The sequence below is a fragment of the Podarcis vaucheri genome, assembly GCF_965113315.1.
Source record: "Podarcis vaucheri genome assembly, chromosome: 11".
Lineage (NCBI taxonomy): Eukaryota > Metazoa > Chordata > Lepidosauria > Squamata > Lacertidae > Podarcis > Podarcis vaucheri.
Genome location: NC_138749.1, coordinates 30,356,201 through 30,379,794, shown reverse-complemented (window position 1 = coordinate 30,379,794; position 23,594 = coordinate 30,356,201). Strand labels below are relative to the sequence as shown.

At 44.5% G+C, this 23,594-nt stretch overlaps 1 protein-coding gene across 6 annotated transcripts; it reads right to left on the bottom strand.

The window, feature by feature from the left end:
- Positions 1-536: 536 nt before the first annotated feature.
- GCNT4 (glucosaminyl (N-acetyl) transferase 4) lies at positions 537-22,014 on the bottom strand. Of its 6 annotated transcripts, none has more exons than XM_082191978.1 (3): positions 21,709-22,014; positions 9,009-9,194; positions 537-2,759 (listed from the first exon to the last, which is right to left on the bottom strand). In XM_082191978.1, exon 3 carries the CDS (start codon positions 2,756-2,758, stop codon positions 1,403-1,405), a length of 1,356 nt encoding a protein of 451 aa, XP_082048104.1. In that variant the 5' UTR covers position 2,759; positions 9,009-9,194; positions 21,709-22,014; the 3' UTR covers positions 537-1,402. The 6 variants fall into 6 exon arrangements, with proteins under 6 accessions (XP_082048104.1, XP_082048103.1, XP_082048102.1 ...); XM_082191977.1 differs by having other exon boundaries at positions 21,740-22,014; XM_082191976.1 differs by lacking the exon at positions 21,709-22,014 and adding an exon at positions 20,766-21,696.
- Between the last annotated feature and the right edge of the window lie 1,580 nt (positions 22,015-23,594).

The following is a 23,594-nucleotide window of genomic DNA, read 5'->3' as shown; positions in this document are numbered from 1 at the left end:
AGATACCTGTATCCCCCATACCTGAACAGTTACAAATATATCATGTCGTGAAATAAAACACTTGTACAAGTTCTGGGCAAGAAATATTATTGCACAGGGAAGATGCATGCTGATATATATATACAAGTTGGCTCAAAGAGATGCTCACCACAAGAACCTCACCATTAGACTACGATTTAAACATTTTACAGTGGTACCGCGGGTTACAAACACCTCGGGTTACAAACATTTCGAGTTACAGACTCCGCTAACCCAGAAGTAGTACCTTGGGTTAAGAACTTTGCCCCAGGATGAGAACAGAAATTGTGCGGCGGCAGTGGGAGGCTCCATTAGCTAAAGTGGTACCTCAGGTTAAGAATGGACCTCCGGAACGAATTAAGTTCATAACCAGAGGTACCACTGTACTGTGGTGTGCATCTTTTTTGACCACCTTGTAGATAGCATGCTCATAAGGAGCATGAGCACCAAGAAACACTATTCCAAAGCTACTCAGCCAGCTTCGAAGGACACAACAGCTTAAATAATAACATCATCTATCAAAGGCATGGCACAGAAGTTTAACAAAGAGGCAATTGATTTGGTAACATTTTACAATCACTTTGCATAGGAATAGTCAAATGACCACACGAAGTAAAAGATAATGAAGGCTCAGTATAGGCATAATCATGAGCAGAATCTGACACAGTGCCTTATATGGGTTAAGCCAGCATTTACCAACCTATGAGGTGTTCTCCACCTGGAGGGGGTGAATTTAAGAGAAAGATGTGACGCTTGTTCCTACAGTCAGTAGCAAAGACCTGGGTGGGTTGAATGGCCCTAGCAGGGGACTGAGCTTCATTCAATTTGTGGATGTGACTGTTCTACAGTACATCACCATCCTAACCTGATTTGGAAATAGCGGTTGCTTTGTTTCACCTATACGTCCCTGCGCATAGTTTGGAGTAGGCGTGGTCAGAGTTGTCCTCTTTTTTTTTCTTCTAATGCTGGATTTGGATTGGTACTCCTTGTCTATAGATCCTTGTATGCAACATGCACACATATGACAACATGCAAGAACCATCTTGTGTTGGTCAACGGTTTGGGTTTCACTGTGGCAGAAAGCAGAGTAAATTTGTAAAGGGGTGCCGAGTTCAAAAGTATTGAGAACCACCGGATTAAGCCAGGGCCCTTCTTGGTCTATTGAATTGCTGTAGAGTGCCTCTCACTTCCCACGATCCTACCTCTGCTCCAAGGATCTAAACAAGCCTTGCATTTAATTGCACGTATTAGCAGTGTACTAGAATTCCACTGAGACAGATCAGAGAGATGCTTTCAGGAGGTATTCCAAGGAGTGATATGGCTCGATCCAGCAATTCCACATTTTAAAAAATGGCAGACGTCCAACCATAGGTATGCTATATTGTTATGAGACATCTGTAAATGTCCTGTGCATAAAAAGTTTTTCAGAAGACAACTCAACCCATTCTTTCTGCTGGTCTGCAAGCATTTCTGCCAAACATTTTATTAAAACTGGGTCCACTTTTGAGTCGAATTTATTAGCAAACCAGTGCCCATAGTTTATAAGCCACCTCAATTCTGCAGCTGCATAGATGCACACACTACGGAGATGTGTACCAGTACAAGGAGGATAGAGATGGTCTTCAAGGTAATTCCATTTTACTAAACGAGTTTTGCTCTGAAGATCTGAGATATCCTGAGCTGTCCTTGAAATCCCTCCAGGTGCTCCAGGAACACGAACAAGGGTTGCCCAGAAATGTTCATCGGGCGAATAAGTGTCCTTTGACCATTCAAAAAAATCTTGAGCAATGGAACTTTCTAGGACATGCTGTACAAAAGCTCGACATAACACAAAATAGGCACTGCCTACAAAAACTTCTATATTGTGGGGTGCTGGGTCCTTAGAGATATTGGTTTTCACAGGCATCTTCATGTCATAAGGCATTTTCTGAAGTTCGTAGTGATAGGTAAATCGTTCCTTTTTACTGCTACTCGGTTTGGTTGTCTCCAGCATGTTTCCTTCATTTAACTTCTTAAATTCATACACCAGCTCGAAGTTCGATCTCAGAGGAAAATCTTGGCCACATAAATTGATTACATACTTCCATGGGATGGAGGACTTAAGCAAATCAGATAAGCAATTCAAATCTGCCTGGAGCCTTGAAATATGGGCATATTCCACCACCTCCAATTTGGACGCAATGAAAATATTGGGAAAACATTTGGCCAGATTATCCAAAGCATTCTTAAAAGTGCTAGAGGACTTTTTGTCATAATGGATACAGTAAACATTTTGACTGCTGTATATTGCATGGATGAGCCTCTCAACCATTATTGCATCTTTATGAACAACCAGAGAATAAGCTAATGGGAATTTTTCCTCTTCCAGAGAGACGGGCTTTAGGTGATATCCTCTAATTGCACGGTACAGCTGACAGTTACTAGTCATTGTTACAACATCTTCATCATCTAAATCGATAATAGATTTTCTCCTTATCTCTAAAGATTTCCCAATCTCCACAGGATCCTGATTGTATATGGAGGAACAGTTAATCTCATACTGGGTGTCTTTTTGGGAAAATGTGTATTTGTTTTTCACAAATGATGAGGTGCTTAAAAAAGGTTCTACAAAATAAATATTTTTGTGAGGGAACAGCTCAACTCTGAGAAGTTTCAGCAGCAAGAGCAGCCACGCTGTTAAAAACAAGATCAAGAGATGCCGTCTTGTTGGATAATTAGAGGAGCATTTATGTCTCTTCATCCTGTGAAAAGAAAGAAGATACAGCCAGGGAATTAAAGACAATTCTATACTTTTCACATATGAGACAAACACTGACAAGACTGCAGCTCTAATGGGCTGTTCTATAGTTCCTTACGATCATCTCAAACCATCACTAACTAAATATGATTCATTAACTTTACACAAAACTTTGTTTCCTGAATCCCAGGCCTGACCAGTAAATGAAATGAAATATCAGCTGTCATAATTACAGTACTGTTGGGGTTACTAAAAAGGTAAAAAGGTAAAGGACCCCTGGACAGTTAAGTCCAGTCAAAGGCGACTATGGGGTTGCGGCGCTCATCCTGCTTTCAGGCCAAGGGAGCCAGCGTTTGTCCACAGACAGCTTTCCAGGTTGTGTCGCCAGCATGGCTAAACCACTTCTGGCACAACAGAACACCGTGATGAAAGCCGGAGTGCACGGAAACACCGTTTACCTTCCCACCACAGTGGTACCTCTTTATCTACTTGCACTGGCATGCTTTCGAACTGCTAGGTTGGCAGGAGTTGGGACAGAGAAATGGGAGCTCACTCCATTGCGGGGATTCGAACCACCAACCTTCCAATCAGCAAGCCCAAGAGGCTCAGTGGTTTAGACCACAGCGCCACCCACATCTGCTGGGGCTACTATGCTGAACTAGTGAAGTGCCCACTGATTTGACAGACTGAAGCAGAAACTAGGCTGTCCTAAGCATGAGGGACAGCCACACTCCATCCCTCACTGTGGCTCCTCCCTGCCCTGTCCTTCTCGGTGATGAAAGAACAAAGTTACAATTGACAGGGAGCCTCCTGAGATCCCTGTCAACAGTGATGCTGGTGCTATTGCTGGACAAGCAAGAAAGAGAATGAGATTTGGTACTCTGGAGGCTGAATGTCACAGTCAAAATTTTACCAGTTTGGGGAAACATCTATATAGGTAGCACAAAGGATTTTGCTGATGCATTGAATAAAACTTCAAAAGAAATGGGTAAAATAGGCCAGCTCTTCACAAAGAAGAATGGCGAATAATCAAAATCCGTATTAGCGCAATACCCTTAGTAGGCCAACTAAAATGGCCACAATGCATTTCTCTTTCACAAGAGGCGACCTGAAATCTGCACAGCACCTCACAGGAACATCTGCCACCTCCCACACTGCATCTGGAGATGCTTTTAATGGCCAACACGTCTACCGTTACTTTTTGTGGATATATCAGGGATGGCCCCCACAATCCCATCACTGCTGACCATGATGGCTGGGGCTGATGGGAGTTGGAATCCAACAGTTCCTGGAAGGCTACAGGTTCTCCATCCCTGGTGGAAAAGCCAGTACCATTCTCCTGCTACAACTTATCATTGAACATTGGCCATGCTGACTGGGGCTGGTGGTTGTCTAAAACATCGGGGGGGGGGACCACATTGGCTACCCCTGCTATATAAATTGATTAGTGAAGATTACAGTTGTTGATTTTTCCCTCCATTGCAGTATTTTAAAACTCTGCTATTTTTAACATACTGTACTTTTGTACAGGTTTGATCTGGGTTTACTTTTCTTCTCCATTTCCTTCATAATAAGACTTTTCCTTTTTATGTGCCAACGTGCATATTTTAAAAACAATTTTTGGTTGTTTTTTTAAACAAATACAAGAACCATTAAACACTTATCCAGCAGCACATCTGCTGGTTTTTGTTTTATCCATTGTCTCTAGACATACACTTACACGTTCAACATCAAACATATTACTTAATGTAACCTGTCCACTTAGAAAACTGAGCAGTTGGTATAAGAAGGTTTTGATTTTTGACATTATCATAGTTAAAGAAATGGGTCCATGTTTCTTGGAAGCTGTCTCTATTCATTATGCCTTTAATAGCCCTTCTGTGTCTGGTGAGATGCTCAGAAATTGCTGTATCCCATATATTATTTTTCTATAAATTCAGGGCTATTTGTTGCTGAAGGACATCGCAGCGTTAACAGATAAATGTTTTGTAAAAACAGCCATGTGGGGCAACAGATGAATGCTATACCTGCGGGTATAGTGCGATATATAAATTCAATAAATAAATAAAACAAAATTGTGCCAATATTTCAACTTCATGAAGTGTTTGTGGGGTGGGGGACAACACAACACTGGGTGTTCCTAAAACTCAGTAATTTTGTTACTGTAAACAAGAAAACAAAGGCATGAAGTGATCCACAGCCAAATATATTGCTTTTAGCAGCAACATTGCCGGGAAACATTTATTGTTAGATGAAACATACTGAGGATGCCAAACCCTCTGCTTTTAAATGGAACTATGCATAAAGGCTGAAGCCTCAAGAATTCCTTTTCTTGTGAGAAGGAATCCTCTCACATCAAGTGCCTGGGCATGCAGTCAGCAGCAAGGGAAGCACCAGGCAGCTGGGTTAGCTCCTCACAGATTTGTTGAAAGAGACAGTTCAGAAACACACCGTCAGCAGAGGATACACATGCACAGAGATTGGCAAGACTATGCCTTGTTCAGCAAATACTGTACAGTGGGTGCATTGTACAGTCTTTATTATGCAAAACCCATTACAAATTGAGAGCTTTGCCCTCAAACAGACTGATGAATACATAAACGGTGAACCAACATAATTTCTGAATAGCTCCAGAATAAGTGTTGGATATAGCCATATATTTGCTTGTAGCTAATATCATGTGGACTAGCAGGCCACCTCGTTTCCTAAACCCCAGAAGGCTGAGTTTTAACTACAAGGCAAAATATTCTAAACACAGCACCATCTTCAGAAACCCTGATGTACTGGAAAACCATAATGATTCAGCTGCAATTTCTCAAAAGGTTTTATGTGATGCATGAGCTCATGCTAACTCCAAACTCACAATCTCCAATCAGCCACAGAATGAGGGTCTACGCTCTTCTTGATCCTAGGGATACTTAGCATTTGGCCTTTCAAAATGAGAGGCACTAGTTTTCTGGTTTGCATCAGAACCTTCTGTGTTTAGTATAGGAGTGAGGAACTTCAGGTGTGCAGGCTGGAGGCAAATATGGCCCTCTAGACCCCTCTGTCTGGCCTTTTGGACTCTCCCCCTCACTTGACCCCAAGTGTTTTTGCCTGACTAGAATATGTCACTTGCCTCTCCTTTGGTGTGATTATGCATGTGGATAGAGATGAACGTTGGTAGATTCAGGGCAGACAAAAGGAAATCACATAGTTAAACTATGGAATTTGCTACCACAAGATGTACTGATGGCCACCAACTTGGATGGATCCATAGAAGGATAAAGCAAATTCATGGAAAATAAGACTACTAGCCACAATGACTATGTTCTACCTTGACTGTCAAGAGGCAGTGTGCCTCTGAATGCCATGTGCTGGGAATTAGAAGAAGGGAAGGGGCTGTTGCACTCAGGTCCTGCTTATGGGTTTCCCATAGGCATCAAGTCAGCCATTGTGAGAACGGGATGATGGACCAGACGGACTCTTGGCCTAATTGAGCAAGACTCTTCTTACCTTTTTCTCAATTGCAAAGTTGTGGAGGTCAATAGGAAAGAGATTTGGAAGGTGGACTAGCCCACCTTACATGTTGAATAAACTCAGAAGATGAATGTGTTCAGTAGAGCTTATTCCCAGGTAAGGAAGAATAGGATTGAAGCCTAAGAATGCAATCCTACAGTCATACCTCATGTTACGTCCACTTCATGTTACGTTCTTTCAGGTTACGTCCCGCGATGACCCGGAAGTACCGGAAAGGGTTACTTCCAGGTTTCGCCACTCGCGCATGCGAAGAAGTGCAAAATGATGTCACATGCATGCGCAGAAGCGGCGAATTGCAACCCGCACGTGTGCAGATGCGCCGCTGCGGGTTGCGTTCTTTGCATGTTGCCAACGGGCCTCCGGAACGGATCCCGTTCGCAACCAGAGGTACCACTGTATTCTCATTTACCTGTGAGTAAACCCCACCATGCACAGTAGACCATATTCTAAGTAGAAATTTGTCTACTTAGAGAGACATTTGTAGGGTTGTGCTGAAAGCACATTTACTTGTAAGTAATCCTCACTGAACAAAATAGGGCTTACTTTGAGTAGACCTACATAGGGTTGGGCTTTAAGATGGCTCTCATTCTTTGAAGGATTTCATCTGGTTTCTCACGTAAGTTTGAAACACACTGCATGATGTAAACAGGCATTTACACCTTAGATACTTTTCTGGGCAAGAGGTGCTAAGTGACATTAAAGTATTTTAATCAAATTATCACCTCAGCTGAGTCACAAATCTTTAAATAGCCCCACTGGTACCAGGCAAGATTTCTTGTAGTTGCACACCCCCACAAATGAAGCACAAAACATTTTGTGCAAATGTACAGGTTATCTGTGTGTGAGAGAGAGACAAGGCTTCATGCATCTCTTGTTTATATAAACGAGCAATAATTAACTTGTCCTTATTTGAGGAAAAGGAGAGCATGAAATGACTACAATGATTAAAGCAAATCTACTGCAAATTTCATGTTGCTTGTGTCTATAGCAGTTTTATGGATTTCAGTCATGCTGCCAAAAAAAAAAAAAAGTTTCATGTCTTTTCTCCCTGCCACATTTAGAATGCAATTTATACGGGAGAGGAGAAGTAGTGCTAAAGGATTATCAAATCCTTGCTAAAAATTATAAATTTGTCTTGTTTATTCCATGTCTACGGAGATACCCAATTACCTGGAGATGCTTCTGCATATATACAGTACATACACAAGGCCTTGTTTCAAGCTAGGACTGGGCTTATCTCACTTTTTACATTCTGTTGCCTACAAATCACTTTTAGCCCTTACAAGGTCTCAACACTGACACTCAGGGGTTGACAATACTAACAGGAAAGCCTCGCAACTCTAGAGCTAAGCATGTCATCTTCCAATTTCATTATTACCATTATGGTTCTTTTGCTTCCTTGGCCTACCCAATTTTATTCATTTCAAGGGCATGACTAATATGCTTGTGCTGTAGTCATGCAAGTTTACCAAGGGCTGAGGGCTGAGGAAGCCTATAGTTTGGCCTTTCCCTGTTGGGATTTATACAAAACAAAGGAAATTGAGTCATACACTCTTTCCTCCCTGCATGAATGGCTCACTGCACAGGCTGAAAGCATTCTGGAGTTTCCAATGCAGCACTGGACACAGGAAACTTCCATGTAAAGGCAATATACCAGAACTATAAGGGGTTCTGCTTATACAGCTAACTTTCAGTTAACAAGAAGCCTCCACATAGCTACTTTCCTCTCCTAGCCAGTGTGAATGTAGTGGTTAAGAGCGGTAGTCTCGTAATCTGGGGAACCGGGTTCGCGTCTCTGCTCCTCCACATGCAGCTGCTGGGTGACCTTGGGCCAGTCACACTTCTTTGAAGTCTCTCAGCCCCACTCACCTCACAGAGTGTTTGTTGTGGGGGAGGAAGGGAAAAGGAGAATGTTAGCCGCTTTGAGACTCCTTCGGGTAGTGATAAAGCGGGATATCAAATCCAAACTCTTCTTCATCTTCTTCTTCTTCTTCCTAATTGCGTGTTTACTCACAATGGGCCAACAAAATTCAAACCTGTTAGCTCGCCTTCCTGTTGTTTCCAAACATCTCTGAGTCACCCCCAAACAGGTTTATTCCTGCTGTCATGAGTCTGGACATGCTGGTTTCATTTCAAGAAAAGCAACATGCAGCAGACAGAAGCAGTGTTAGAAACTCAGCTAGGTGCCAAATAGCTCCTTAAACCAGGGTTAACCTCACCAAAACATAATGCTTAGTTGCCATTTTTGGGCCAGACGACTTGAAAGTCATATTTTTCAATACAGCTTTTTGGTTCTTGAAATTCATTCTGATTGTGCAGATAAAATATAACAGAGAGAATTCTATAGGATGTGTTGCTAGTGTGGGACAACAGTCAAGATCCAAGGATCCCCAGGCATGCATCTCCAGATGGTGGAAACATCAGGTGCTATCCTGGCGCCGGGGCATTTTTTGTTCGAATCCATGTGACGGGGTGAGCTTCTGTTGCTCTGTCCTAGCTTCTTCCAACCTAGCAGTTCAAAAGCATACCAGTTCAAGTAGATAAATAGGTACCACTGCGGCAGGAGGGTAAACAGTGTTTCGTGTGTACTGGGCACTCGTCACAGTGACCCGTTGCACCAGAAGTGGTGTAGTCATTCTGGCCACATGACCCAGAAAGCTGTCTGATGTATATCCCAACTTCAATTTCAAAGAGGATTCTAGAGAGTTTAGACCCACCGCATTTGTAGACCTACCTTTTGTATCTCTCTGTATCCTGTTCCCTTTGTGCTGGGTGGTAGGATACTTTGCAGTCACCATGTAAACTGATGGGTTACATCCAAATAGTTTTTTCCCATATTTGTATCAGCTCTGCTCTAGACCATTCTCTCTTTTCAGGTATGCAGCCATTCTATGCAAGTATGAAGGAAAAACACTTCTTTCTGTCAAGGTCAAAGAAAAAGGGGGTTAAGATGTCTTAAAATAGTTTCCTGCACTGACATAACAATCTGAATTTTGAATGCCACTGTGAACTCTACTTTGGGAAATAGCTTTTAGACTTCAAATACATAAATACATCATGTGGACAATGGCTCTGGCCTACATTTTACTGTATGGTGCAACAAAGACATTTCTGTGTTTTTACATGAAGTAGCACACGGATTGTGATGAGGCAAGGTGTGCTTCGACTTTCAAAAAGCTTTCAACAAGGAACTTCATCAAAGACTCCTGAGTAAGCTTAGCCATCATGGAATAATAGAAGTCCTTTTGTGAATCAGTTATTGGTTAAGTAGCAGGAAGCAGAGAATAAGAACAAATGGACAGTTCTCCAAATGGAGAGATAGAGAGAGTGGAGTCCTTCAAGGATTGGCACTGCAACTTTAACCTGTTCATAAACGATCAAGAGTTAGGAGTGAGTAGCAAGGTCACCAGATTTGCTGATGATACTAAATTGTTCAGGGTCATTAAAACAAAAGGAGATGGTAAAAAGAGCTTCAAAAGGACCTCTCCAAATTGAGTGAATGGGCAGTACAATGGCAAATGGAATTCAATGTAAACAGGTGTAAAGTGATGCATGTTGGGGCAAAAAACCTTAAGGTCACATGTTCATGGGGTCTGAACTGGCGATGACTGACCAGGAACGAGACCTTGAGGTCAGACTGGATAGCCGATGAAGATGTTGACCCAGTGTGTGGTAGCTGTGAAAAAGGCGAAGTCCATGCTAGGGATCATTAGGAAAGGAATTGAAAATAAAACTGTCAATATCATAATGGCATTATGCAAATCTATGGTGTGGCCACATTTGGAGTTCTGTGTACAGTTTTGGTTAAAGGTAAAGGTACCCCTGATCATTAGGTCCAGTTGTGACCGACTCTGGGGTTGCGGCTCTCATCTCGCTTTATTGGCCGAGGGAGCCGGCATACGGCTTCTGGGTCATGTGGCCAGCATAACTAAGCCGCTTCTGGCGAACCAGAACAGCACACGGAAACACTGTTTACCTTCCCGCTGGAGCGGTACCTATTTATCTACTTGCACTTTGACGTGCTTTCGAACTGCTAGGTTGGCAGGAGCAGGGACCGAGCAACGGGAGCTCACCCCGTTGCGGGGATTCGAACCAGTGACCTTCTGATCGGCAAGTTCTAGGCTCTGTGGTTTAACCCACAGCGCCACCCGCGCCCCTAAAAAGCAGCCCTGTGGAATTGGAAGGAGTTTGGAAAAGGGCAAACAAAATAATAAGATGGAGCAACTCTCCTATGAGGAAAGGCTGCAGGGTTGGGGCTTCTCAGTTTGAGAAAAGGTGAGGGAAAAGTGACATAACAAAAATTTAGAAAATTATGAAGAAAGTGGGTAAAATTTTTCTCCTTTTCATAACGCTAGAAATTGTGGACATCCACACTGGAAGATCCAGGATATATAAAAGAAAGTACTTCTTCATGCACTGCAGCTAAACTATGGAACTCACTCCCACAGTAGGTCAGCGATAACCAGCCACTTGGATGATTTAAAAAGGGATTGGACAAATTCATGGAAGTCAAAGCCATCTTTGAATACCAGTTGCTGGGAATTGCATGTGGGCAGAGTGCTGTTGCCAGTGTGGTGTAGTGGTTAGGAGCGGTAGTCTCGTAATCTGGTGAACCAGGTTCGATTCCCCGCTCCTCCACATGCAGCTGCTGGGTGACCTTGGGCTAGTCCCACTTCTCTGAAGTCTCTCAGCCCCACTCACCTCACAGAGTGTTTGTTGTGGGGGAGGAAGGGAAAGGAGAATGTTAGCCACTTTGAGACTCCATCAGGTAGTGATAAAGCAGGATATCAAATCCAAACTTTTCTTATGTCCAGCTTGCAGGCTTTCCATGAGCATATGGTCAGCCACTGTGGGAACACTATGGATTGAAAAATCTCCAACTAATTATCAGCCAAGAAGGCTGCAACCCTAAACACACTTAACAGGGAGTAAGTCCAACTGAACTCAGTGGGAGTCACTCCTTCTGAGTAAACATGCCTGGGGTGGTGCTGCAATGCTTTAGGCAATACCTCAGTGTTCTCTGTTTTCATTAGCTTTGTATAACAGTATAGAACACACTTCTGAAGTTTCCAGCAACTGTAACTTTTCATTCAATCCAGTTTTCTACTTTCTGAATTGCGCACATCTACTCATAAGTCTCACTGAGTATAATGGAGCTTACTCTTAGGATAGTGTGTACACACTGCAGCCTTGAAAAATACTGCTTCCTCATCATTTGGTCAATACCACATAACATTTATGCCTTTTAGAAACAAGCATCTATTTTTTGGGATACTTCAACTTCTCTGCGACTCGCACTGGAATTTCAACCTGGCAGCCTATCATTAGTATCTTTGTTTTGGTGTTTCAAGGAGCATGATGGATTATGTTGCATAAGACAGCTTTTAGAATTTTTTTCTTCACCCTTGCCTAGACAAATAAAAAAAAAGTATCTGGCTTGTCTTAGACTAAAGTTTCCTTCTGTCACAGTTACTTGCACAAGCTGACACCATGCTAACATTAAATCTTAACTTTTAAATTTAACATTGCATTATTATTATTATTTTAAAAATGTTTATTATTTGTTTAGTGCTGAAAACACACAAAAAATAAAAAAATAAGAAGAGTAACAGAAATCGTAAGTTATGGGGGTATAAGAAAAGCAGGAAGAAATCATGCTGTGTGGCTATTTTATTTCAACAAACTTTATATGCCACTTGATTGTAATATAAAGCAGTTTACAAGAAATATTTTAAAATATCAGCAAAAAGTATTTTAAAACATTTTAAAAATATCATCCTGGTTGCAAAATTTCTTTACTTCTTTTAAATTAAGAACTATAATTTACATCATTGCCTGCATTTGCTTTCCAGTTTTCAGCCTCCTTGAGAAAAAATATGAATCTATTTTCTTGTTTCCACTACTCAAATCTAATTAAACCTTCATGATCATAAATCAATTTGCAATATTCAATTAACTATAGGAAAAGATTACTGCCATGACTACAACAGTCTCTTGGTTCATTTCCATTATTAATGATTAAGTTGTCCCTTGATTCCTTCAAATGGGCAATTTCATTCAGATAATCAACTAATTAACAGTTAAGAATTTTCTTCTGCAACATATCCCTTAATTCCTTCAGACAGCCAATCATATATAGGAACTGTGAACTCTATTCTCCAAATGCCTTTTTTTTTTTTTACGTTGCCAAAATAGCAACATCCGCACACTTAAGGGAGGTTATTGAGAAACCCTAACATTTGCAAAAATATTTTTAAAAATTGGGGAAGTGGCTCAAAATCAGCCTGATGAGGACTAAGAATACTTAATGGCCACAGAATGCTGGCAGATTCTTTGTGATGTGGAAAACCAGAGGGGGGTGGTAATGGAATGAAGTATCCTGAAAGGCAGTGTGGCTCTCTGGCTGCAACCCAAAGCAAGAGGATTCATTGAATCAGAGAACTGGAGAGTTGGAAGGGATCCCAAGGGTCATCTAGTCCACCCCCTACAATGCGGGAATCTCAGCTAAAGAATCCCTGACAAACGGCCATCCAACATCTGTTTAAAAACTTCTCTAATGAAGGAGGCAGTCCGTTCCCACTGTCGAACAGGTCTTACCATAATAAAGTTCTTCCCAATGTTTAGTTGGAATCTCCTTTCATTTGAATACATGAGTTTGGGTCCTACCCCCTAGACCATCAGGAAACAAGCTTGCTTGCTTCCCATGTGACAGCCCTTCAGATATTTGAAGATGCCACCCTGCAACATTTTATTGAAGGTCCTACGTGTTCACTCGGTTTACAAACAGAAGGAAAGAAGGTTTTTAATATTTAGAATTCTCCCCAAATTATAAATTAAACAAACTGACAAAGGACCTGATCCCCTGATGGGCACAGAGACTGATCACAGGGCATATGGAAGACTGCATTTTTCTCTCACCCTCACCTAAATGCACGCCTGAATCTTGGCAGAGTGATTAAAAGGAATAGGAAGCCTGTGGGCATATTCATATCCTTATCTAGCTCTCCACCCATGCTTACAGCACTCTTGTAAAGGTAAAGGTAAAGGTACCCCTGCCCGTTCGGGCCAGTCTTGCCAGACTCTAGGGTTGTGCGCTCATCTCACTCTATAGGCCGGGAGCCAGCGCTGTCCGCAGACACTTCCGGGTCACATGGCCAGCGTGACAAGCTGCATCTGGCGAGCCAGCGCAGCACACGGAACGCCGTTTACCTTCCCGCTGGTAAGCGGTCCCTATTTATCTACTTGCACCCGGAGGTGCTTTCGAACTGCTAGGTTGGCAGGCGCTGGGACCAAACGATGGGAGCGCACCCCGCCGCGGGGATTCGAACTGCCAACCGTGCAATCGGCAAGTCCTAGGCGCTGAGGTTTTACCCACAGCGCCACCCGCGTCCCTAGACTCTTGTACCACTTCATAAAAGGTAAAGGGACCCCTGACCATTAGGTCCAGTCGTGACCGACTCAGGGGTTGCGGCGCTCATCTTGCTTTATTGGCCAAGGGAGCCGGCGTACAGCTTCCGGGTCATGTGGCCAGCATGACTAAGCCGCTTCTGCCAAACCAGAGCAGCGCACAGAAACGCCGTTTACCTTCCCACTGGAGCGGTACCTATTTATCTACTTGCACTTTGTGCTTTCGAACTGCTAGGTTGGCAGGAGCAGGGACCGAGCAACGGGAGCTCACCCCATCGCAGGGATTCGAACTGCCGACCTTCTGATCGGCAAGTCCTAGGCTCTGTGGTTTATCCCACAGCGCCACCTGTGTCCCTTGGCCACTATATAGATGGCTTTAAAGGAATTTTTTTAAAATAAAAAATCATAGATGGCAAAGCTATGGTTACTAGTCATAGCAACACTCTATATAACGCTTCCCTTGTGCTTGGTTCAGAATTTACAGGAAGTGAAAAATTCTGCAGCACTTTTTAAAGGGATGGAGGGGAGGGGGGCCACCAGGGGGAGAATTGGAAGATGGCCGACAATAACATCTCTCTGACCCACACGAGGTAATTAAGAGGCTGATATGGGAGTATGCAGCCTCCCTTGCCCCCCCCCAGGGAATGGGGGGGACTGCCTTGCCGGCTGTGTCCATAATTCACCCCCGGATTCGAAAGAAGGGGGTGTGGGCACTTGGCACGAAGCCCTCGGGTGAAGTCGGCTCTCCCTGACGCTGTCTCTAATCGCGCACTGGTTCGCATTAGCTCGAAATACATAATTGGAAATATATAATTGGAAAGAAGCTAATGCACATACATCAAGTGAAGATCGGGAGTGAAGACTGCTAATTAATGGGATCTCTGTGAGCAGAGCAACGGGCTGGACAATAAATCAAGTGAAGAATCATCATTAAAAGACTGGTATGTTGGAGTGAAACGGAAAGGGGGGGAGGAAAAAACTTTTCTTTTTTTTGTCTTATGTGAGTACTAATAACCCTCCCCTCCAGAAAGAAGGATCGTTGCAAATTACTAATCACAAGCAGGAGATCAAGAACTGTGTGGAAATGAATTACTGATCAAAGAGAGGACTGGTGGAAACATCGGCGAATGGAATGAAAGTTTTATGACGGGTCATGTGGCCAGCATGACTAAGCCACTTCTGGCGAACCAGAGCAGCGCACGGAAACGCCGTTTACCTTCCCACCGGAGCGGTACCTATTTATCTACTTGCACTTTGATGTGCTTTCGAACTGCCCTTAATACCATACATTTAAAGCACAAAGCTTCCCAAAGAACATTAGGAACCATAGTTTACTTCCCACAGAGCTACAGTTCCACACACCTTTAGCAAACTGCAGGATTCTTTGCGGGAAGTCACTGTGCTCTAAATGTCTGGAGTGGATGTGAATCTGTACTCTCTTGTACCTGCAAAACCCCCACCACTGGCTGACTTCTCCCTCATCGGTCAGGTTTGTCTCTAGTTTAGGAATCCCAGCTTGAGAACAGGAGATTAAAAATTGCTTGGCAAGCATTCACAACATACAATCAGCAGATGGGGAAAGGATTAAGCACCCACCTCTTGCTTGCTCCACTTTTGGAATCCTGTTTCCCTTGCAATGCATGGTTCTATCCTCACTCTCAAAAGCCCTCCTGTTCAATGTGAGACATAATACCAGGGGCGAAATCAGGCTTTATTTCACCCGGGTCGAAGACCCAGTTTGGCACACACACCACACACATTTCCATACACACACACACAAGTTGGGAGCCTCAATGGCACCCCTTTGGAGGCTTCACCGGGGCAAAAAACCCGGATAGCTCTCCCACTCCTGTAGCTACAGCTCTGTGTAATACTATGTTACTCCCCCTCCTCCATTCACACACCACTATTTCAGAGAAATCTTCTGGTTCTCAAAAAGTAGTAACTACATTAATGCCATCCCGGCAGTGCTGTTCTATGCATGTCTATCCAGAAGTATGTTCCACTGAGGTCACATGGACTTACTCCTAGGGAAGTATGTACAGTGCTATATCGGTTTAAGAACAGTCCGGTTTAAGAACAATTCAGTTTACAAACCCTGCAAAACCGGAAATAGTGTCCCGGTTTGAGAACTTTACCTCGGTCTAAGAACAGAATCTGAACAGTGGAAGGGCACCGGCAGTGGGAGGGCTCATTAGGGAAAGGACGCCTCAGTTTAAGAACAGACTTCTGGAACGGATTAAGTTTGTAAACCGAGGTACCACTGTACAGGACTGCAACCCTAGATTGTTAAGCATACAGATTTCAAATAGTGCAAAGCCAAAGAATACAGTTAAGGTCTGCAAATGACAAATATGACTTTCCTGCAAATTTAGGTTCTTTGCTTACAAAGACTGTGTGCAACTTTATTCAGCTCAATTCTTACTTTGAAAAAAAAAGATTTGGCAATGGAAACTGAGTGTGTCAGTGCTGCAGGTCAGAACACAGGGATGTTAGCAGACAACAGCAAAAATGTAATTAGCACCTAGTTATGGGCTATAATAGCAGTTCTTTTTTAAGATGAGGTTTACAGTAATTAAGATTTACTTAAAGTTCAAATTATCATACAAGAAGTATCCAGCTACATCTTACCACTTACCACAAATGAACTGAAATCTTTTTCTACTTTTGTTCATAGCTAGGAATTGAGCAGCAGAAGAAAAACAACCTAATCTGCTCTTGTGTTTGATGTGCAAAATCATCAGGCAAAGCTTTTTAACAACATGGAGAAACTTTATCACCTGCTAATGTGTGCACATTAAGCTGCTATTAAAAGCACAGCTATAGGGGCATTAAGAAGCAATCCACAGCTCAGTGGTAGGACATGCTTTGAATGCACAAGGATCCATGTTAAATCCCTGGCAATTCCTGTTAAAAAGATGTCAGGCTTCTGAGCTGAGATAGACCCTGGAGATTCAGTTACAAACAGATATTGCTGGACTAGCGACAGACCAGTGAAGCAGCTTCATGTAGTGGAGTCACTTGAAAATGAAAGAATGGGAGCAAAGCAAAGGTTTATAATTCACAGTTACTCAGCTGAAGTCACTGAAATACTAGTGAAATACTAGTGATATACGCGGGTGGCGCTGTGGGCTAAAGCCTCAGCGCCTAGGGCTTGCCGATCGAAAGGTCGGCGGTTCGAATCCCCGCGGCGGGGTGCGCTCCCGTTGCTCGGTCCCAGCGCCTGCCCACCTAGCAGTTCGAAAGCACCCCTGGGGGCAAGTAGATAAATAGGTACCGCTTACCAGCGGGAAGGTAAACGGCGTTCCGTGTGCGGCTCTGGCTCGCCAGAGCAGCGTTGTCACGCTGGCCACGTGACCCGGAAGTGTCTTCGGACAGCGCTGGCCCCCGGCCTATAGATGTGAGATGGGCGCACAAACCCCAGAGTCTGTCAAGACTGGCCCATTCGGGCAGGGGTACCTTTACCTTTACCTTTACAGTGCAGGATTGTTGTTCTTTAATTCCATGGTTCATCTTCTAGTGGCAAAGTAAAGCTGGTGGTGTATATGAATTTTTATCTGTGTGAAAATTATTCTAACACAGATTGCATGTGTCTTTTCCAAGTGACAAGTTACAATTAAAATTCTGAAGTTTCAAAAGCCAGGAAGTGATTAATTGAATCAATTATGGTTAACAGCAGTAATTAATTAGACTTAGGTGACAGTCTTGGATGTTCAGTTCATGGTGCGTTAAAAAACACAACGCCACCCGTGCCCTTTTATTATAGGGACCGTTCATCAGAAAAGTTAACTTTAAGTTCCAGATAGGAAAAATATTTCAATGCCAAATCATTTATGTTGCAAAGTACTCTTGATATCCAAAAGCACATTGCAGTTGTTGACTTGTCCATGCTCTCAACTTAGCAAAATCGTAGGTGGGAATCTGAAGCTGTCAAGGTAATGACTACCTAATGAGTCCATGGTTCCCAAGTCTAAAATTCAATCCATTTAACCACACCAAGTTAAAAATGCCACTTGGGTAATAACTTGCAAGCACTGGAGAATGACATAAACCAGAGTCATTTTACAGGAAATTGCAAAGCCTAGTCTGTGTGATCCATTGTTGGTGGTGGAGTAGTGGAAAGTGCTTGTGTTTGTGTGAAGCAGGGCAGGGCATCCATTTTTTGTTGCCAATCCACCCACTCCGCCTACCTACTGCTTTCCTCTGCACAATACCTCATATACTGTTCCAAAGGGTTCCCCAACCCTTGTGGGCAGCTTTTGGGAGAAAAGAGGGGACTGTACTGGGTAGTGTGAGAGGGGGAGTGCTGTCCATTACAGCAAAGTCTCACTGTGAACAAACCTAAATAACGAACTCTTGCAATGTAGAGACCAACTTTGTTTGTTCTTGGTATAAGCTTTTGCGTGCATACCAAGAACAAACTTAGTTGGTCTCTAAGGTGCTACTGGAATTTTTTTAAAAAATATATATTTCAACTGTGTCAGTCCAACACAGTTACCTACCAAAATCTAACTCTTGCAATGGTAATATTCTATGTTAGTGCTTTTAGGCAAGGGACAATATTTACTGCAATTCTGTGTAGCACCCTGCCTGATGGCATGCTGCTGTTTCTTTTGCTGTTGTATTTGAGAATTACAGAACTTTGATGTCAGAAGGACCTCTCTAGCATAACTCTAACTGTGTTTACTCAGAAGTAAGCCCTGCTGTGCTCAGTGGGGGGTTTCTCCCACTTAAATATTCATAGGATTGCAGCTAAGTAACTAGTCCATATGCCTATCCTCCACCAAGGCACACTTTTGTTCTTTCCAACATGTCTTATAAATCTCACACTAAAAGCCTGCAAGACCATAATCTCACCATTTATCTAAGCATTTTTTTCTGGCTTTTTCCTAATTCATTTGCACAATTAGGAGGCTTTTAATTCAACTCCATTGTGCAACTTGTCTACAACATCTTCCACTTGTTCAGAAAAAGCTTTTAAAAAGATGACACAACAGCTGCCTTTTCTCAACAGCTAGGCATACCTTTTTTCTTTTCTTTATTTAGTTCCCCTGAACATTACTTTACTCACAATACACTACACATAAAGCCCAGGGGTCAAGCTCTTTCAACAAGAAACGTCATTACCCTGTGCCTTTGATTATCTTACGACAAGGAGGACTTTGCCTTCAGAACTCCAGAACTCCTCTACTAAAAACAACAACAAACTACTGCCGTGGGGCAGGCAACTGCTACTTGGATCAAGAGGTCAAAAATCATGAAATTTATAAAACTGGAAAATGCAGATATGTACTTAGAAACGTGACCCACTCAGTGGAAATAGGTTTTCTTCCTGGCCAGTGTGCACATGATTATAGGATTACAGACTTAGACACAATAGTCTTTTCATATGTACCGTAATTAATGCACCAATGGATGGGAAGGGGTAGAAGTGACAGCAGTTTCTACTCGCTCCCCATTTGTGTTTTCACTGAATTCCAGAACAGGCTCATTGTACATAAAGCAGCATGTGTGGAAGTCCTGTTCACACATTCAGTTAACAGGTGTAGATAACAGCCAGAACCTGCCCTTCCACATGTGCTCTTTGAACATATGGATCATAACATATGAAATGGGCCATCATCTTCTATGAGCCATAAACAAAAATCCTCACTATTTTTTCAGACTGTGAAGTTGAACTGATCAATTCATCAACTTAAAAACTAAACAAAAAAGATGTCCCCAAATTAATCAGGCAACAGATTAAGTTTAAGTGAAATATATTTGAAACACAATCCCTTTTGTCATGTTTTTGTGACCTTTTTGGGTCACTTCCGAGTTTGGCGCAATGCATGTATGTGCGGTCGCACACATATTGAACATGCATAAAGGGTGGGCTTCCCCTGTATATATGTGCTGGAAGGTTATTTAATTTGGTGACACCTCTGTTTATGACATTTTAAATAACAGTAACAATATTTAGCTTCTTCAGAAGACTTGACGTACATTATCTCAGTAATCCATACATCAATCCTGCAATACGATCACCATAATTTGGGGAGGGGGCTGAGTCTGAGAAACAATCTAGTGAGCTCATGGGCTGAGATTATAGACTTGAACCAGGGAGATCCTGACCCCATCCCAGCACCTTATGGTGGAAGCACAAAACCTCTAGTTTGTGACCGGATCTAGTGCAGAACTTTCACAGGGGTTTTTTTGGGGGTGGGGGGCGGATAAACAAAAATCGGGAATTCATTGTTACTGGAGTGCTCTCGTCCACTGTGCTATGCAGTATTAGCCCTCTGGGTTTTGTTCTCTTTATGGAGCACCTTTGGCAGGATTTGAGTGGTTACCTTTTCCATTGAGAAAATTGCTCACAGTCTCCAAAGACACACATCAACACTATTTTAGCTGTAAGAAGCTGTAAGCCAATTCTCTAGGTTTTCCCCCTAGGTGAAATTTTAGACTGTGAATTCCTTGGGGCAGAGACCTGTCTTCTTATTGTCTGTTACTGCATGCACAATAAATGCAAAGTTGCCATCTTAGTAGCACATGGTCTGCAATTTGTCAACACAATCCTTAAACAGGTGGGCAGAGGATTCGTGTGACCGCGCTCAGGTGCTGGAAAGCTTGAAGCAGTGCACACTTGAGTTCAGTACCCCCCACCCCCACCCAAAGTGCCAAGTGGAACTCCCTTGAGTGACCCCTTAAAATTTAAGAGATTGACTCTTTATAAAGATTGAGGACTTGCACCTTTAGCAACCGCAGGAGAGACCAATAAAGAATCAGCAAGAACTGGAGTTCTTTTCTTTCTCTAAGCACAAATATACAGTAGGAACTGCACCTGTTGATTGTCTGTCCATCACTTGGTCAATAAACGCAAGGGCCTCTGGCCATTGAAAGGCAGCAAGCTTCCCTTCATCCCACAGAGGATGACTCTACTCCAAGCAACCTCTCGGGTCTGGCCCTCCCAGGACGCCGAAGTTTCAGTTCGATGCTAGCCGGATGCTTGCACAATGCAAGATGGGAGGGACGCGAAACTTGTGCAAGCTTCTGGAAGGGAAAGCAGCATCTCCTGCGGTCACGTGAAGCGCCCCAGCCTTACCTGTCTGCTCGCTCCTCTGCAAGAACTGAGGCTCGCGTGCCCAACTGAGAGGGGAAGGAATGTAAGCAACCATCCGAGCGAGATCTCAGGGAGGGGCTAGCCGGCCGGCCCTTGCTTTCTTTGCCAGAGCTCCGCCTCAACTCCACGCGGGGTTGTTGTTAGCCAGCGGGGGAAGCGAACGGCAGGCACGCGCGATCAACTCCACAGGCACTTGGCAGAAATTACTCGGAAGTCGCCCTCCTCCTGTACGTGCCTGTTTGTCCAGAGGACATGGGGCTTCCCGGGCGTCGTCCCTGCACAAGTTGGCGGCGCCGAGCTCTGCCGCGGGAGGAATGAAGGGGCTGAGAGGCTGCGCCTTCTCCGGAGCCCCAAAGCCAACCGCGCCCGCCCTTTGCCGCTTCCTTCTGGAGGCAAACAGTTCCAGTTCCTCCCTCCGCCCTTCCCTCAGTGCCGCCGCCCCGCACTCCGAGCGGCTTCCTCAGGGCACTCGCGGCTCCCGCTGCCTCACAGCAAGGCAAGAAAGGCGGGCAAACAACGGCGACGTCTAAAAGTTTCTTTCCCTCCTGAGCAGCGAACGCGCCACTTACGAGAGCGCACCGGCCCTGTCTGTCCCGGCGGTGCCAGCGGCTGCTGTGAAGTCAGGCAGATGTTTGCCTCTGGCTTAGTGGCCGCGCACCCAGAGCCGCCGCCGCGCAGTTTTCCTTCTCCTCGCTGCCCTCCCCCTCCCACCCGGGCGCGAGCGAGCGTGTCTGTGGGAGACGGAGTGCAGCGCGGGAACTGTTGCTCCCGCGAAGGAGAGGACCCCATGACGTGGTCGGAGGAGGAGGGGGGGCGCCGCCGCCGCGCCCGGGACCTCCTTCCTCCTGAGCGTGGAAGAGCGACGCTGCCGCCCGCTCAGCCCAAGAGAAACCAAAACAGCCGCAGCGTGACCCCTTTTCCTCACCGTTCCTTCTCCCCACCCGGAGGCTCCTTACCGAGCTGGGACGGAGCCCTTACGGCGTCCCACGGGCGCGCTGGAGAACTTTGTCGCGAACCTTTGCCCTCCCCTGTTTCTGTAACGGGGGAAATACGGGACGGGAACGGCGGGAGGAGCCCTCTGGGCCTTCCCTGGCTGGCCCGGAGGCGCCGGGCTGTTCCAGTCCAACTCGAAACGCAAATGTCGAAATAAAGGAAACGTGTCGCAAGGATGAGCACAGTTCTCTTTTATATATATATATATAGCCAGTCTTCCTCTTCCTCCTGCAGTGTTATAATCACAGAAGTTTAGAGCTGGCCTGGAAGGGACCCCGAGGGTCATCCAGTCCAACCCACATCCTGGGTGGCATCGAACCCCCAAAGCTTCTGCTTCACCTCCAGGAACGTGTTTTCTGTTTGCTGTCTAGGCGACCTAGATAGGCAGAGACCGAGGTTGGGAACGAATCTCCATCTCGAGCTCGTTCCCATCCCAACCAGCCTTGTTGTTTATGTGTTTGGAAAGGGCGGGGAAGCGCGCCGCGCCTCCTCTGGTGGGCGCGGAACATCCATCGTGCGCTGCCATCCGGCGCTCTTTCGGGACTGCTCCGGACCCATTGGGAAAGCAGAGCGCTAAGGCTGCCGAGGTTTCGGTTAGGCGACTTTGGGAGACTCCAAGGGGCCGCGCGCGGCGGCGGCTGCGGAGTAGCAAGGAGGGCGAGGAAATCCAACCCAGGCGCTGGCAGATCCCGAGGGCTGGTTATGTCGCCTCAGTCAGTTAATCCCCTTTCGCTCCTCCAACTTTTGCTCCGGGGGCGGGGGGAGCGCGCAGTAATTATTTGAGTGTTTTAATCAGCTTGTTGTTTCCAATTCCACTAGTTGCAAATTTGGAAAGTTTCCAGTATTCCATTGCCCTCTGTGTGTGTGTATGCAAAGCTGGACTTTTAATCTGTCCCTCCCACAGGACGTCGTACTTCATAGGCAAATGTTGTTCGTCACGAAAAGTGGAATTTGTCCACATGCCCATACAAATGATAAGGAGGCGTGTTATCGCTCCGTCTTTCCTTCCTGGGAGACCTTCCGCCCCCAGAGCTGATACTTTGTAAGCGCTTGGTAGCAAGTACAATGTTCCTTTTTTATTATTTCGGAAAGCTTTTGATGGCATGCAGCCTCAATCACGCATATTGTCTAGACTGGCAGCAACCGATAATTTGTTTTGATTGGGCTTGTGCTGAGGTTTTTAATTGCTGAAGGGGAGTGATAAAATGTGGTTTACTATGTCTGATAGGGATATGTCTACATTATAATATTCATTAAAAAAAACAATTTAATGGTCTTTTTATGCAGCTGGGAGAGCAGTGAAACACGTGAAAAATAAAATAAATCCTTGAATGTTACCCATCATCTCCGTTGGGCATTTAAGCCTCTCATGAGCAAAAGTGCTTTTTCCCTTACCCAAGATGTAGTGGATGTAACAGCATATGTCATGGGTAGGCAAACTAAGGCCCGGGGGCCATATCGCCTTCTAAATCCGGCCCGCAGACGGTCTGGGAATCAGTGTGCTTTTACATGAGTAGAACGTGTCCTTTTATTTTAAATGCATCTCTGGGTTATTTGTGGGGCCTGCCTGGTGTTTTTACATGAGTAGAATGTGTGCTTTTATTTAAAATGCATCTCTGGGTTGTTTGTGGGGCATAGGAATTAATTCATTTTTCCCCTCCAAAATATAGTTCGACCCCCCCTCCACAAGGTCTGAGGGACAGTGGACCAGCCCCCTGCTGAAAGTTTGCTGACCCCTGGGCCATATGTTGTCTGTCAACTCAGAAGTTGGCAGCATCAGCATCACTTTGAATCTCCATAGCTCAGTGGTAAAGCATC

What these genes read in the sequence shown, in the direction of transcription:
- GCNT4 (XM_082191978.1), bottom strand. Translation starts at nt 2,758, where the DNA reads ATGAAGAGACATAAATGCTCCTCTAATTATCCAACAAGACGGCATCTC.